The sequence below is a fragment of the Misgurnus anguillicaudatus genome, chromosome 13 (assembly GCF_027580225.2).
Source record: "Misgurnus anguillicaudatus chromosome 13, ASM2758022v2, whole genome shotgun sequence".
Classification (NCBI taxonomy): domain Eukaryota; kingdom Metazoa; phylum Chordata; class Actinopteri; order Cypriniformes; family Cobitidae; genus Misgurnus; species Misgurnus anguillicaudatus.
Genome location: NC_073349.2, coordinates 13,934,686 through 13,953,084, shown reverse-complemented (window position 1 = coordinate 13,953,084; position 18,399 = coordinate 13,934,686). Strand labels below are relative to the sequence as shown.

The window sequence follows — 18,399 nt, the reverse complement described above, 5'->3', positions numbered from 1 at the left end:
GCTCGGACCTGAATGCATGCAGCATGGACTAATTCCAGCACCTGAACTTGTAATGCTCATGATTCTGACTCTTCCTCGCACATGAGCTTGTAATACACGTTGCTCTGTTAGCATGCAGAGGGTTAAAACCAGCGAGTGTGTTATTTCCGCTCCCTGGTACACAGGAATTAAATGATGAGCTCGGATTTATGGCATCAGTTTTAAGAAGGTTACGGTCATGACAGTGTTGCCCTTGCTTCTTTTTTTGTCCACCAATCAAGTCACTTGTCATAAAGGGGTCAAAAATTAACAAATAAATAAATTAGTAAACTACTGCCCCGCCCCCCGATGCTTTCGTGTATCGGCGATCTCACAGGCTAATGATAGGAAGATCTCAAAATGGGGCATATCGCCCAAAATTATAAACAATCTATCCATTTAAGTCTTTATTTATTATTCATGTGCCCTCTTAAACTTTAATCAAAATCTGAAAATGTACTTTCGCCCTCTTGTGGAATCATTATCTGATGACATCAGCTAGACAGCTTGGGCGGGAGCAATCGTTAACCCCGCCCCCTCCAACTGTCACCCTGCTGCCAGTTCCATTTCTGAATGAAATGCCTACTTTTCTATATCCAATCAAAGCACGGTGCAAAACAAAATCCACGCCCACTATTTTCCTATTATCCAGAAATACATCACAAACGCGTAAGTAAAGTTGATCGTGACTTCCGGTTCATGGGGACTTTAATGGTTCTTTATGGAAACATACAGAAACATTTTTTTTCTTCTATTGCATTATGTAGCACATTTATTTTTAAAGTGAAAGTCAGTCCCAGAATGCATTTTGATTAACTTATCGGTAAAATAAATCAAATATGCTGGTCTAATTGAAAGAAATGTTGATTATAAATGCAGTTTCAATTATTTCATACTAAAAATAAAAAGTGAAAAGGGCTGGCCCATGGGGATATGTCATAGCACTGAAATTTGACAAGTAAAATTAAAACACACAAAAATGACAATTTATATATATATATATATAAGTGTAGAAGTTATTATTAAATGCAACATATTAAGCAATGTTGTTAAAGTGAAAAAAGAGTACAGTACTCAGTGTATCAATACAAATATCATGGATATTAATACAGAATATTATTTTTTAGTATCTAAGAATTATACCACAGTTTACTATAGTAAATGATATAGTATAAGTCTTTTTTTATAAAGGGTGATGGACATTTTTCTTATGTTTTTAAATTAGCATATGCATCAAACAATGTAAAGCGGAATATACCTTTACTTTGAGATTGTTTTTCTTCCTCTGCTTTTCTCTTTTTAGCTCCTAAAAGGTACTGTTTTGATGCCATAGTTTTCTTAAGCCAACCACCGCAACCTCACTAAAAATAAGTCTCGTTTTTATTCTTTATTGATAGATTTAACGTGAACATTATGTTGTTATACAATACTTTATTACCCTTTATCCTAAACGTTTAATTTCCAAGCATGCGCAATGAGACGTATTGTTTTGCATTTATTGTAATTTTACTGTCGATTGTTGTGTGAAGAGCTTATCCTGTTATTAAATCCAAGGTTTTTTTTCACGTACCTTTTTGTGATCCCTATGTTAAACAATAAGGACCCTGGGCAAAATGACAAAATTATTTTTATGCCTGGAGGGCCCTCGTCTTGTCGTGGGGCCCCAGGCAATCGCCTGTATTGCCTGTTGGACGGGCCGGCCCTGAAAGTTACCATTTTACCACATCATAGAGATGTTTGTAGGGCAGTTAGTGGTCCAATCAAAGCACCATAATAGTCCATCATAGTGTATCTTGGAAACCGAATGTGATGGACTTAAACGTGATCTCTTCAACGCTCTAACAACCGTACAGCAATGTGCTAAACACTCAAACCTCTTTGCAACCACCACAACACCCTAGCAATTTGCCAGCACAGACAAGCACCACTTACGCTTTCTTTCTGAAAATGTAAAAATCCACCTATATTTTTTCAACATAGTTACTCGTAGAAATTCAAAATCAAGCCACAGAAGAGAACAAAGTGTGTGTGTACTGTTGTGTAGCACACACTGACCACTAACTACCCTACAAACATCCCAATGCTCTCTTCTTCAGCAGAACATCTCTGCTCCAATGCATTCCTCTTTTTCTCATCTTCTTCCCCCTCCTCCTCCTCCTCCTCCACCCTCCTCCTGTGCTCCTGTTAGCCTGAACACTCACGACCACAATTACAGCAGGAGTAACATCTACAGCTGCTCAGCTATCAGAGGGGAGTCACGACCACTGCATGTGTGTGTGTGTGTGTGTGTGTGTGTGTGTGTGTGTGTGTGTGTGTGTGTGTGTGTGTGTGTGTGTGTGTGTGTGTGTGTCAGAGGTAATTTGAGGGAAAGTGGAGGGGACAGTAAGAAAGCAATGTTTTCTCTGTTTTTCTTGTTTGTACGTAAGAGAATAAACCAAGAGAACTCGATGACCGGTGTATTCCTGTACCAGACAGCTGATAACTTTGGATTCCCAACCACTCTTTACTTTTTCTGAATGATTAACCCTTTCAAACAGTGTCCTCATACAACACATAAACCAACCAAAACACACAGACAGACAGACACTAATCTTCCCAGCTGCTTCCTTACACCTGCTTTGTGTGTATGTGTGTAAGAGATATTTGAGCCCTGGGTAACAGCGACTTGAGGGGAAGGGGGTGTTGTGAATACGTAGCTCACCTTTAGTGTCCACAACATGAAAGAGAAAGGCATCTTGAAAATCCAGCTTCAGCTGGTAGCTGTGTTTTGGGACATGGTAGCTGTTTTTTTTTTCAAACAGGCCATTATTTGGCCCAAGCTGACCGACCAGCATCTTTAAGCGGGTCATTTCAGCTTAAAAGAAAAGCTAGTTTACCAGAAAAATGAAACATCTCTTATAATGTTATATATATGAAGAGTTTGGTTCCAAAACGCGATAAACGCCATTTTTGAAAAAAAAAATGAGTTGCTGCCAAAATCAGTATTATATCAGGTCAGTAGTTAAAAGTAAATTCTTAATTTTACACAAAATCCAATACCCGCCATGTTATTCTGTCATCTTTTCTCCCTTTTTTTCCCAAAATGCGATATGAACGCCACTCCTCCTTTTCTACAGAATGAAATAAATCCGCTCTACAAATTACAACGCACCATTCAACGCAATGTAAACAAATAATGGCGGCGCGCTGAGTACACAGAATCCTAGTTTTCCTCATCTACTTTGTACTTCGTGATCAACAAACAAACAAAAACAAAATAATACTTTAATAGCATTGATAAACCTGTGATGGTTTTCTGTGAACGGAAAGAAATGTAAGTCATCAACATCTAATAATTTACGTGAGAGGCACTTGTTCTCCCGACACATCAAGCTTCTCATGCTAACACATTGATCCCAGGGGATCTTATGAAAAACTTTACATAATTTTACTCAAAGTCAACGGAAATCGAGCAGGACCAAAACATTTTACAGCTGGTCACTGTGAAAAATGTTAAGCGACGACGTCAAGTATAACCGCAGCAATGACAGTGTACTTAATATGACAAAGTAAGTGTTTTGATTAATGCCATTAATGTTTTTTTATTTAATCAGTGTGTACAACTAGTCCACTAAATTAATATATAATGGCAAAGATAAATGCACATTTATACATTGATTGAATAGATTTATAGTATTTTGAAAAAAAAACAGTCATGGATTTATTGCATTTTGTGGGAAAAAGATTTTTTTATAATAAATCTTTGAAAATCAAGTTATGGATTTGAATTTTTTATGTTTTTATAACCTAAAGATGCTATGTGAAAGTTTGTAACAGAAAATAGTGATTTTTATCTTGTCACTTTCTTGGTATAGAAAACACGTTTTTACCAAAATTTGTCAAAATGGATTTATTGCGTTTTGGAACCAAATTCTTCATATATACTTATATATTAACATTTTATATTAAAATGACAGCATTTTAGTTTTATTATGACAGCCATAATCCATCATTAAAGTAATCCAAATGATAATTAATGTCTTCTAAAGCAAAAAAAAATGTTGTGATTTATTTTACATTTATTTAGTAAAATTTAAATTTAAAGGCGGAGTGCATAATCTCTGAAAGCCAATGTTGACATCACCTAAACAAACATGCCCCTACCCCAACAGAATCTGGACTTTCTTTTGATAGACCCGCCTCACATATACGCAACCCAGGCATTGATTTCGTTTAGAAGACACGCCCCATACTGCTGATTGGCTACAAGTGTGTTTTGGCATCGATAACGTCAAATCTCAGTGTTTTTGCATCTTGTAACAAATTGTCACATGCATGTTTCATCATATGGCATGCGAGAACCAATGAGATTTGATGTTATCAATGTGCCGCCATATTTGAATTTACTACACTGATTTATTTGTTTCCATGGATATGTGACGTGTTAACAGTTTTCTGGTGAACAGTTCTTTTAAGGTGGTTAAGTAATTTTTTTGGAAAATGGTTGATAGTTGACTAGGCAATAACCAGTTGGATCAACCAGAAACCAGCTACCACAAGATTACATTAACAAAGAAAGACTCATTTTCCTCATTTAAAGGTGCAATGTGCGACTTTTAGTGGCATCATGAGACTGTGAATTACAACCAACGACCCAGTCGACAGCTTACCCCTCCCTTTCGAAACACTTAGTGAAGCTACGGTAGCTGCCACAGGAAAAACACATCATCAGACAACGGAGGGACGAAACACACTTTGTGAAACAGTTTGTCTGTATAGGGCTTCTGTAGAAACATGGCGGCGATTTCAATGTAAGGGGACCCCTTGTGTTCATAGATAAAAACTACTCATTCTTAGGTTATAAGAACAATACAATTCATTTTTTAAGGTCATTATTCACCTCTGATAATATTTCTGTCAAGAGATCCTTATAAAAGTTACACGATGCACCCTTAAAAACAGAAGCCCAAGTGTGTCCACTTAGCAAATGATATTCTCATATGGGTAACTGAAGATGTCACATGTCAACTGGATGTGTACTGTGGTAAACATGTCACCAGTGAGTGACTGTCGAGACACACTTAAAACATGTACAACTGCAACTGCAGGACATTTGGCACTTGATGATGTCAACGATGTTGACAACTGACACAAGCACACCCATCTACTCCTCTCTACACCTGCACACTGTTGACCACGCACAGAAACCATCAACACTTTCACCAAATATGTGCTGAGGAATGGTCTTTCAGTAATACAGTCATTTTTTTGTGATTTACTGTTTTCTACATAAAATTGTCTTAGATAATGTGAAAATATAGACAGTTTCATGGGAAGCACGCGCATTGTCGCGGTTTCACCCCTGAACCGAAGTGAATTTCCGGTCTGTATTTATTTATCGGTGTGGCTAGTGGCTAAACTGATCTCTGAAACAAATATCTTGGTTTGGTAAAGACGAGGGAAGACGACGAGCATGGATTACAACTTTGCGAGAGGTTTGGTAAGAATTTTAAAGGGACACTCCACTTTTTTTGAAAATATGCACATTTTCCAGCTCCCCTAGAGTTAAAGATTAGATTTTTACCGTTTTGGAATCCATTCAGCTGATCTCCGGGTCTGGCGCTAGCACTTTTAGCATAGCTTAGCACAATCCATTGAATCTGATTAGACCATTAGCATCGCTTAAAAAAACCAAAGAGTTTCAATATCTTTCCTATTTTAAACGACTTCTGTAGTTACATCATGTACTAAGACTGACGGAAATTTAAAAGTTGTGATTTTCTAGGCAAATATGGCTAGGAACTATAATCTCATTCTGGCATAATAATCAAGGACTTTGCTGATGTAACATGCCTGCAGCAGGCGTAGTGATATTACGCAGTGCATGAATAGTCCCCTTGGTTACTTTCAATAGCAGGGGACTATTTTCAGGCACTGCGTAATATCATAATATCAGCCATGTTACAGCAGCAGCAAAGTCCTTGATTATTACGCCAGAATGATAGCATAGTTGCCATATCTGCCTAGAAAATCACAACTTTTAATTTTCAGTCGGTCTTAGTACACGATGTAACTACAGAAGAGTCAAGTCCCAAACAGGAAAAATATCGAAACTCTTTGGTTACTCCCTCTGCGCGATGCCAATGGTCCAATCAGACCCAATGGATTGTGCCAAGCCATGCCAAAAGTGCCAGCGCCAGACCCGGAGATCAGCTGAATGGATTCCAAAACGGTAAAAATCAAATGTCCAACTCCAGGGGAGCTGGAAAATGAGCATATCTTAAGGACCTATAGCTAACACTGTATATTACTGCATACATTAATGGCAGTAACAGTTCAGTGTAATAGTTGATACACGTTAGATATGATATATGAACAAAGGTAATTTACTACTCCCCTTGTTATTATAAATAAACTACTGTAAAAGGACTTGTCGTTATTAATTTTATGTGGAAGTCTACCAGAAGTTGCGTTTAGTCCATGAAACACTTTTGTTTATGTTGTTGCTGCTGAAACTGTCTACAGCCTTGATATCTTTAATATTGACGAAATAATCATGTCAAAGTTTAAATCAGTTTTTGAAATCAAACTTGGAAATTGCAAAACTTTAATATAACCCTCCCCACATCTACTCTCTACACAACATCCTATCAGGACAAAAATCATCAAAAATGTAGCTGTCACTGGGTTGGTACCATTTACATCTTTGCACCTATATTAAGTACATATTCGTACCAAATGTTATACATATCTCTACCTAAACATAATAGGATATTTTCAAAAGGCACTGCTGCAGTGACATATTGGGACCATTTTTTCTGTCAGTGCAGTAAAGTTTGTTTGTGTCATCCACTCTTATGAAATTCAGACTTTCTTGCTCCACAGAACAAGCCAAAGAGAGAACCAGCTTCTTCTGCAACAGTAGCTCGAAAAGAGATAGAGAGAGAGGGTGAGAGAGAGAGAGAGAAGAGGAAAGAGAGGAACGTTGAAAGCTATTAATAGTGTCTACAGACGCTGGTGTCAACTGCATGTGATGCCTGATGACTGTTTCCTCAGCCCCTCTTTCTCTCCCCTTCTCTCAACATTTCTTTCTGTCTCTCTCCTCTGAAATCCCCTTTGCTCAATATCCGACTAGAAGACTTCTCCTTCATTTTGCCACAGATATGAAAAAATTTCCATTTTTTTATTATATCCCTCTCCTCCTATCCTTAAATGATCTGATCCTATCATTCTGTCGTTGACTCTTTGTGAGTTATGAAGTACAGCTAAAGGTCACTTAAGGTCAGGCGAGTCAGATGAGGTCTGATTTACACATTTGTGGATGATGGCTGCTACATTCACGCTATTTTAGGCTGGGAGTTTTGATGAGTAATATGCCAGTCCTCTGAGAGTCTACAATATATGTCAAGTTTTTATAAGAGACAGATCATTTTTATTGCTGCAGCATGGATCAATTAACTCTTGATATTTACTACTACTATACATGCTTTAAATACAGACACACAGCTGAGAGGTAAACAGTAGAAGGTATTATTGCTTGTTTTTCTTCAGAGTAAAAGAGACAGCATGAAACAGAAGTAGCGATCGTCTTTAAATTCGTATGGTGCTTCTAAAATGAGAAAAAATGTAGATTTCTGCCATTGAGAACTGATTGGATGGTTGGACGTTTATTCTTGGCGAGAAACAGGTGTTATGACTTCACTATTCAGGTGAGGAGAACCTCTAAGACCAAACTCTCTGTTGCAATCCAAAATAACCCTGTACTTCTTACTAAATTTGGGAAGGAATCACTGTCTTTCTCTCTTGGTTTCTCAATTCACCCCTCGAGTGAGTTGAATAGGAAGGATATCTCATAATGAACAAAGAACACACATACAGGGCAGAGAAAATAATATTTGAATAAGACAATAAGGGGCAGCCAATATATTATCACACGGCACAGACGATAAAATACAACCTTGACTTCACCATAACACCCGTTTCTATTTCTTTATCAGTAATATAGATGGTTACAACTTTTGAGATGAATCTCTATCTGGGCTCCTCATTATTTTACTTGTTCTGCTGAGAGCTGAACTGCTCGCCCACCTCTTTCTCCCTCAATTGCTTTTATATTCTGGTACAAACACTCGTTTCTTGCTCGTCTTTTTAGCAATAGTCCCACACACCGCCATATTGTCTCACTAAGCTACACAGGTGAACAAAATCTGCAGGTGTGTTTGGGTTAAGTCAATTATTATAATAAAGTCAACGGCTTGGAAACCTGAACTCTTTGGGTGAGATCAATCATCTTTAAGACGGCACAAGCGAGGGCAAGACCACATACAATGCATAGTTGCAAATGTCATTTTATGAGATTAAATTGTGGTCTGGAAAAATATAGGCAATAGTACACATGCGATGATGACATCGCCCGAGGGATTCTTTGCCCCAGGACGGGCTGTACACATTTAGCACATTTAGCAGACAACTGTGCCCGAGTTACAATGTTTTGTCTAGCCAGTGATTTGTTATGGGTATTTACACGTAAAGCACTTTTTCCAAATGTTAAAATTTAAAGCTGGACTCACTAACAGAGACAACTCATCATAACTACTTCCATGCACGACTGAGGGTCAGACAAACATAGACAGGGAACAAGTGCACGCATACTCACATTAAGCCAATCCCAATTGCGCATTTTAAAGTGTTTGTAACACCTACTATACATTTAACTAATGTAGGTTAAATGACTTTTAGTGACTGATAGGTGTGCTTTCTAAAAGCCCTGCCCTAATTTCGGGTAGCAAACATGCCACTGTTACCACTGACACCGACCCACAAACAAGTGGTTATCAGAGACCTGACAGGATAAATAGCTCAACTGTCGAGAAATAAAGGAGATTCGCCGGCTTTGCGACGCGTGAACATGTGCGCCATTATGTGCGTGGCTTTCATATGATTTGCATAGGCAAATGCCGCGCGCTGTTACGCGTGAAGCGCGGATTGGGAACAGGCACCCACACTAACCGTTGCCTTGATGGGGACGTACAGGACCGGTCTGTCAGCTGATCCGGTCTCGTTCCGCTCGCCGCCAGTGCTGCCCACCTGGAAACCTTTGGATTTCACCCAGAACTTGAATTTGGCGTTGATGTGGTTGCTCTCGATATAAACGACCTCCGGGTCGTCGCTCTGTAAGAGGGTCTGGAGGATTTTGTTGTATTTTCGCCGGGTGACGGTCTTTGTCTTGCCGGAGTCGCCGTAAGTGCGCAGGCACCACTCTTGAAAATCGCTAAACATCTCGCCCTCGGACACCGCGGGGCTTCGGCTCCGTTTCGTTAAATCCATGCGCTTTTTGGTGGACATTGTTGTCTGGAAAAACCTCCCTCTTTTCGAATAGAAAGAGGCTTCGGGGGAAATGCTGTTTTTTGAGCGAGATATATAGATATAGCTCTTAATTTGCCACGGGTATAAATAAAAATAAATGAAAACGAATGCGTATCGCACAAAATACGCGACTGAACGCTGGTGTATTTATCAATCGTCGCACCTGTTAACTGAGCGCGAGCCGTTTCCTCTGTCCCAAAGGATGACAAATAAATGACAGTCCCACGTCTGCCCTATTGAGGAACTGAAAGAGGGGGCCGTCCTACAAACGGCTTTCGCCCACCTGTATGCTGAAGCTTGCAGGCTAATAAACAGAAACTGTCCTTTTTAGCCCAAAAACGTACGTTGCATAAAAAGCAACAGCTTAAATAAAACGAAAAATAAACAGAGATGTCCGAGTTGTCGTTATTTAACGCTCGTGCAGATGCAGCTACGGAGGCTCAGTGAAATGAAGTGCTGCCTGCACGTCCCCGTCAGCTCCACCTGAAATCGCTTACCACCTGTTTGAATGAGCTCGACGCTCAGTGCGCTGTCCCGACCCGATGCCTGTCCACGCGGAGAACCGGACTGCGCGTGTTCGCTTGTAATGTGAGATAGGACAGAGTACCTGAGCCACGAGGCTGGAGATTAGAGCGGTGGGACCGGGTGCGCATCAGATCCAGGAAGTGCGCCCTTAACCCAAACCCACACACAAAACAGAGGACTGTCCCGCAGTACCAAATGAGCTGAACCATTTTTTTTCTTTTTTGCATGTAGTTTATAAAGTCGTCAGATTAAATATAATTTAAATTGTAGCTCTATTAATAATTAATTGAATGACCAAATTTTCCGTAAAACGGCTAACAGTAAATTGTGGTAGAAGATTCGTGTAATTATCGAGGTTATATCAGAGCAAGCAATTTTTGCGTTTTAAAGGCATATAATAGACGCCCAAACACAGCCCACACGTTTAGACTAAAACAAGGGAAATTTGGGCTGTCATCTAGCCATACCTCAAAAAGAAATAAAATAAAATTAATTAATTAATGAAACCAAAAACTTTGCAATATAACACATCTCACAAATTATTATGCAAAAACAACATGTAACCAAATTCAAGTTTATTTAATAGACATCTAGCCATACCTCAAAAATAAATAAAATAAAATAAATTAATTAATGAAACCAAAAACTTTGCAATATAACACATCTCACAAGTTATTATGCGAAAACAACATGTAACCAAATTCAAGTTTATTAGGGCTAGAATTGGGTTACTAATAACCAGACTATATCAGGTCTATAGCGAACCTAGACGGTGAGATGATGGCTATTGCTTGCTGGGATGTAGCCTAAAACCCAGCTAAAGTCCTATTTTTGTGCGATATGTTGTTTTCTACATAAAATCATTCTACATAATGTAAAGAACATGTGAAAATATATTTAATATTGACTGAGTACACTCTAAAAAATGATGGGTTATTTTTTTCAACCCAGCATTGGGTCAAAAAGGGACGAACCCAGCCTGATGGGTTGTAATTTAACCTATGCTGGGCTGTTTCAACCCAAAATGCTGGGTCGTTTTAACCCATTGATCAAATATGAAAATTTTTTGGGTTAATTTAAACCAACGGCTGGGCTCGAATCCTTTTTGACCAAATGCTGGGTTAAAAATAACCCACGAGTGAAACCAATGAGTCAAAATGTGATGGTCCAAATGTCATATTGCATCATAATACTTTAACCTGGATTTCACAGACAGGATCACATGTATTTAAAGTCCCTTCTTCAATTTATATTTCCATTACATATTAAATTACTCTAAACTGTAATATTTTGGACCATCTATTTTGACATTTTTAAAGCAGTGCAGAGAACAATTTTGTATTGTTAAATTTCTCTTTCACATTTCTGACCTCAAGGTATCAACATTTGTCTCAGGTGTCTCTCCTAAAATGCCTAATAAGTTAAAATATAAAATACACTTTAAAAATGGCTAGGATATTTTTAACACATGCTGGGTAAATATTGGACAGAACAAACCAAATTGACCCAATGCTTTGGGTTAAAGCGTCTGCCAAATATGTAAATGAAATGAAATATGTAAATGACCGTAAGTAATGTTTGAAAATTTACATATCATAATATCTGACTTTTGTTTGCAGACTTTACAAGACAGTAATCTTGTTTTGCAAAGGAAACCTCTGAGCATGAGAGATCATAATATCCCCAGAGATCAAAAGTCTTCATTTGCATTCCGACGTGTATCATAAATGTATAAAAATCTAAAAGAAAACAATTAATTGTATGATTAATAAGCCTAAAACCAAAATCCAGAACTCAAGGGAGTTCCACCAACACAAATTCCTCGAGTTCTCATTGAAACGATAAGATGTATTATTCCAGATCATGAAATAATGTGGGCGATTCAGGAGACCTTGAGTAAACACTGAGCATGGACATTCTGTGCTGGGCTGAATGAGTTTGTGTACCGGCAAGTGCTGCTGTGTGTCTGAGTCAGACACAACATACAGACACACACATATGCAGTCTACTGAAAATACAAGTGAGATTTGAAAGGAGCTTCTTTTGACAGAAATCCTATTTTCATTGATGTTCTGCAAAAACTCAGGATAGCTTGTTCATGTGAGGGCCGCTGCATATCTTTTTGTGTTTTAATTCAGATTCAAGAACACAAAGTGAGAGGTAAATAACTTTCTCCTAAACACTCTTTAAAGCTAAATAATTCACTTCTCAAATTCATTTATCCAAAGTGACTTATGGTGTATTCACCTATACTTTTTTAATCAATATGTGTATTTTCCCTGGGAATCGAACACATAACGTTTGTCCTGCGAACACAATTCTCTATCAATTTAGCTAGAGGAACACGGATAAGTGCAAGGAAACAATGGACCCAGTAGAAAATGCTTATTTGTTGAAACAGGACTTTACTTTAGGAAGTGAAAGTGGGTTTCAAAACCCTCCCAGCCACCCTTTCCCCTTTTTAGCTCTGGCCCATGAAAGAATAGCTAGCATCTGCTTTAAGAGAAAAGTGGTCAGTCATCTGTGGTTAGCCCACTACAGTCTCTTCCCTGAAATGTGTCACTTGGTCTGTCGAAATCACAACTGCTGGTTTGGGCCGCACCATGTTTCAAATGAGTCCTTATTTTGTCATTTGGGACAGTTTTGATTTTTTACTTATGAACATTTGGACCAGAATGATCAACTTCACAAACTTCATTTGCCTCTAATTAACGTTCAATGAAACGTAAGAATGTGACCAGTTTCGGATGATATGGGAGCATAATGTGTCAACATTATCTGTTTGTTCAATATGTGCCGAGCTCTTGGTGGGACTGTGGAAATGTGTGAGAGGTTGTGCTCTGGACTGTGTGTATCATTGGGTAGTTATGTCTATCTGTTGCTATGACTGCAGTCATAAGTAGAATCTGTAGGTGGGTGTAGGGTACAGTGTTGCGGTCTATCCTCGTGTGTAATTTGGATTCCGCTTCCATTTCTGGCATTGCAAAAAGCTTTATGCTGATTGCAGAATTGTAAGAATGAAAGGGTTAAAATTTTACTTTTTACCCTGCCAGTCAATGCAAAGCAGAAATTTGAATTGTATAGTAGCATTTTTGAACTAGGGCTGTACCCTTTCGAAAAATATAACTTTGCACCCGCTTTAAAAAAGGCTGGGTTATTTTTGACCCATAATGGGTAAATATTGGACAGAAAACATGCTGGGTTAAATTTGACCCAATGCTGGGTAGTTTTTAACCCAACATTGGGTCATTTTTAACCCAGGATGTGTTCTGTCCAATATTAACTCATTATGGGTCAAAAATAACCCAGACATTTTTAGAGTGCCTAAAGAGTTCATATACACTCACCTAAAGGATTATTAGGAACACCTGTTCAATTTCTCATAATGCAATTATCTAATCAACCAATCACATGGCAGTTGCTTTAATGCATTTAGGGGTGTGGTCCTGGTTAAGACAATCTCCTGAACTCCAAACTGAATGTCAGAATGGTAAATAAAGGTGATTTAAGCAATTTTGAGCATGGTTGTTGGTGCAAGACGGGCCGGTCTGAGTATTTCACAATTTGCTCAGTTACTGGGATTTTTAAGCACAACCATTTCTAGGGTTTACGAAGAATGGTGTGAAAAGGAAAAACATCCAGTATGTGGCAGTCCTGTGGGCGAAAATGCCTTGTTGATGCTAGAGGTCAGAGGAGAATGAGCCGACTGATTCAAGCTGATAGAAGAGCAACTTTGACTGAAATAACCACTCGTTACAACCGAAGTATGCAGCAAAGCATTTGTGAAGCCACAACACACACACACTTGAGGCGGATGGGCTACAACAGCAGAAGACCCCACCGGGTACCACTCATCTCCACTACAAATAGGAAAAAGAGGCTACAATTTGCACAAGCTCACCAAAATTGCACAGTTGAAGACTGGAAAAATGTTGCCTGGTCTGATGAGTCTCGATTTCTGATGGTAGATTCAGAATTTGGCGTAAACAGAATGAGAACATGGATCCATAATGCCTTGTTACCACTGTGCAGGCTGGTGGTGGTGGTGTAATGGTGTGGGGGATGTTTTCTTGGAACACTTTAGGCCCCTTAGTGCCAATTGGGCATCGTTTAAATGCCACGGCCTACCTGAGCATTGTTTCTGACCATGTGCACCCCTTTATGACCACCATGTACCCATCCTCTGATGGCTACTTCTAGCAGGATAATGCACCATGTCACAAAGCGCAAATCATTTCAAACTGGTTTCTTGAAAATGACAATGAGTTCACTGTACTAAAATGGCCCCCACAGTCACCAGATCTCAACCCAATAGAGAATCTGTGGAATGTGGTGGAACGGGAGCTTAGTGCACTGGATGCGCATCACACAAATCTTCATCAGCTGCAAGATGCTATCCTATCAATATGGGCCAACATTTCTAAAGAATGCTTTCAGCACCTTGTTGAATCAATGTCACGTAGAATTAAGGCAGTTCTGAAGACGAAAGGGGGTCAAACACAGTATTAGTATGGTGTTCCTAATAATCCTTTATGTGAGTGTATATCATATAAGTATCTCATAAGTTCATATTCATACCAGATATACATATCTGTACCTAATGGTACATGATATGACCATTAGGATAACCCAGCATTGGGTCAAAAAAGGATGAACCCCAACCAGTTGGGTTGTAATTTAACCTATGCTGAGTTGTTTCAATTTATGATTTGGTAAAATATGGACAAACCCAACCAATGAGTTTAAATTAACTTATGCTGGATTATAAACCAAAATGTTGGATAAAATTGAGATTTCTTCTATACTTTCTTAACTCAGCGTTGGGTCATAAAGATACACACCAATCGCTGGGTTTAATTAGCCTAGAAAATATTTATATTTGACCCAACAATGGGTTAAAACAACACAGCATAGGTTAAAGGCGGAGTCCACGATGTTTGAAAAACGCATTGGAAAAGGAGACGGGCCGACTACCAAAACACACTTATAGCCAATCAAATCAAATCTCGGGTTGCGTATGTGTGGGGCGGGTCTATCAACAGGAGGTCCAGATTCTATTGGGGTAGGGGCGTGTTTGTTTAGGTGATTTCAAATATCAACATTGGCTTTCAAACATCATGGACTCCACCTTTAAATTACAACTCAGCGGGTTGGGTTCGTCAGTTTTTGACCCAACACTGAATTGAAAATAACTCATTTTTTATGCATTGGGTTTAAATATGCCTATGATGGGTTGTTTTTAACTCATGGTAGGGTAAAATATATACTTTTTATGTTCATTTAAATCAATTTATTTAGTTAATTACCAAAATCTTGATTGACAGCAGTGGTCACCATTCACTTTCATCATACAGAAAAAACTGCTTGGATGTTCTGTTATAAATAACATGTTTTGTTACACATTAAGAAGTTGTGTAGTTTTGAAAAAGCATGAGGCTGAGTAAATAATGGCAGAATGTTTATTTTTTTGTGAACTATTCCTTTAACATGAAGAAAAGTTAAGAGTGTCATGCACACTGCGAATGCAACTAAGAGTAGTATGAAGTGATTTTGTGATATGTAGGTTCCTCACGAAGTAGAAAGTGCTGATTGTGCAGATTTGTCACTGCTCTGAGGTTTTGGAAGGGAACGTCCACCACAAACATACACACGTTCATTTGGTTGTGCGCCAACGGTCGCTCTGCTCATCCGCGCCTCTCTCGTCTCATTTTTCACAGGAAGCTAAAGAAAGTGAAAAGCAGTTTCTTGATCGATATCTTAAGTTATCATCACATAAACTTAGCGTGACTGACTTCCAGTGTGTCAGGTCAGCTGTTAAAAATAAAAGTATTGAAATTGATTCTGAGAGATATTGAGATTGACAGATATAGCGAAAAAACAAGGCTGAACTTGAAAGAAACCTGTGTAGTCCGACGCAATCAATCATATTTGGTGACCATGTTTGTAGATGGTTCCTGTACTGTTGCAACTGGTAGAGCATCCTGTTTACAATACCAAGTGGTCTGATTTCCAGTGAACACAGCCTACTAAAATGTATAGCTTGGATAAAACTGCCAAATGTCAATTTCTTTGGCAAAATATCTAACAATTAGTCAATGTCAATCTATTGTTTGGTGGTGTCCCAGTAGTGGAAACTAGGGCAGCATTGCTCTCTAGAAACACTGTGGAGCCAAACACCCATCAATTCCTTCTGCTGCACCTCATTACCGGGCTGTCCTAAGACTGTGCACCACCATAATAGCTGTTTAACGATCCTCTATCCATCTTCCATAATCAAAATGGTGCCTGGAGACACCAAAGACCTGGAATGCACTTGAAATGTATGTGTCATGTTGCTTCAGAGATCTCAGAGGAAACAAACAAGAAAAACGCTAAGCAAGGTACACCTTTTAGGCATTAGATGTTTCCAACAACTCTCAATTAATACAAACTTTGATTCAACCTATTTTATGGGAGTGTAAGAAAATATTGGTATAAGTGAATACCATGGCAGGTTGATTGGCAATACCGTATCGATTCTAAAAAAAAAAAAAAAAAAAAAAACGATATTGTTTTTTTTAAATCATACAACATTAATGTTGTTTCATTGGAGTTTACATCCTGACCACTAGATAGCATTCTTCTTATCTCTGAACGTAAAAAGTGACAGGATGTACGTGCATAGGGGCGTGCCAAACTTTTTGCTAAGGTTTGCATAGAAACCTCAATGTTCTCAATGACAGCTCTCCTAAAATTAAATCCTATTATATTCCTAAAATAGAAATTATCCCAATATATGTCATCGTTCACAGTATCACAAATTATTTAATTGCAACCGATGTACTGTGATATGTATATCGCATCAGATTCCCTGGGGAAAAAAGGTTCCTAAAATGGTCTTTGTCGTGGTTGCATAAATAACTTTTACCATTCAGGAAGCTTTCGTAGGGAAAAGGTTTCACATACTATAAAAAAGAAGATAAAACTGGTTCCTCTATGACATTGCTGTGAAGATCCCTTTTAGAGCCTGTATTTTTTTTAAAGTACATGATCTTGGCATTGATAGCACCATTATCTACTGTTTAAAGGGCACCTATTTTATTTCTAAAAACAACGGTATTTTGTGTATTTGGTATAATACATTGTGTTCGCGTTGTTTATGGTACAAAAACACATTATTTTCCAAAAAACTGAACATTTTTGTAGCTCCATATATCCTGCCTTCCTTAAACGCATTTATTTCGTACTAAAGTCATCGATCTGAAATGCGCTGTGTCCTTGATTGTCCAGCTAATCTGTACGTTGTGATTGGCCTGAATACCTCTGACGTCAGCTGGAAATACGACACTCCTTACCATGTTTGAAAGATTCGCTCACAATGCAATGCTAACAGGAGTTAACTTACAGGCTAAGTCCGAAGCGGGAGGAATTATGATAATGTCCGTCTATCAATCCCAGGAAGTAAACTGTTGCCTACAATCCTTGTGTTTGTTGTAGTCCAAGAAAGAAATTTACGTTGGAGATGATAACTCGCATCATCGTTTACTTTGGGGTTTGTACCTTTTGCATATCGTTAACATGTACTAATACATACTAATACTAATTACACACCAAAGGAAATGTAAAAATGTGAATCGGACAATAGGTGCTCTTTTAGCTATTTAGTTAAGCTAAAAATAAGCTATTGGATTCCTTACAGTTTCAGACATAAAAACCCAACCCTCTTGAATTCAGATAAACATATATTGATTATTGGCCTATAATCGGTATCAGCTGATAAAACTATTTTCCCTAACTATTAAACATCGGCCAATTATTTAAAAACAGCCGATGATCAGGGCAGATTAAAGAATGTTTTATTGGACTCACGCATGTTGTCACAGTTACTCGCCTGGCCCGAAGTAAACTTCTGGTCTATGTTTGTTTATTAGTCTGACATTGTCACGTATTGGTTACTCAACTGTTTTGTCCTATTTTCAAACCATTGATGCTTCGGTTTAGGGTTAGATTTGGTGTTTGTGTTAGGATGTCACTTTAAGTATTGATTTATAAAAAAATTCTGATTTATTTTTTTATATTTTCTAAATTTTAAAACATTGTCACCTGGTGTTAGGGTTGGGTTTGGATAAGGATGTCATTTTATGTAAATCTAACTCAAAACCGAAGTGACAATGGTAAGAAAATAGTACAAAACTGTTGAGTCACGAATACGAGAAAATTGCACATAAACAGAAATTCGTGATACGATCACAAAAAAACAGGGAAATTCGTGACAGTATTACGAAAAAGAATCAAAAAATTTCGTGCGTCAAAAAATCTAAAAAAAAATAGGTACATAATTTCGTGTGACCGGGCTGTTTAAACCTGTAAAAATGTCTTTGTTCTGATCGGATGTCCCATTGACTTCTACATAGGATAAAAGAAAACTATGGAAGTCATTGGGGCCTCTGAACAATTTACTTACAAACATTCCTTAAAATGTTCATCAGAACAAAGAAATTGATACAGGTTTGTAACAACATGAGAGTTAGT

General features: G+C 38.2%; 1 protein-coding gene across 2 annotated transcripts in view; it reads right to left on the bottom strand.

Annotated features, from left to right (window-relative positions):
* nol4lb (nucleolar protein 4-like b) overlaps positions 1 to 10,006 on the bottom strand; it is a 108,296-nt gene extending 98,290 nt beyond the window's left edge. The window contains exon 1 of one of the 2 annotated variants that reach the window (XM_055187314.2): positions 9,007 to 10,006. In XM_055187314.2, coding sequence (XP_055043289.2) covers positions 9,007 to 9,342 — 336 coding nt within the window. In that variant the 5' untranslated portion in view covers positions 9,343 to 10,006. The remainder of the gene's footprint in view (positions 1 to 9,006) is intronic. The other variant, XM_055187315.2, reaches the window with a different exon arrangement.
* Between the last annotated feature and the right edge of the window lie 8,393 nt (positions 10,007 to 18,399).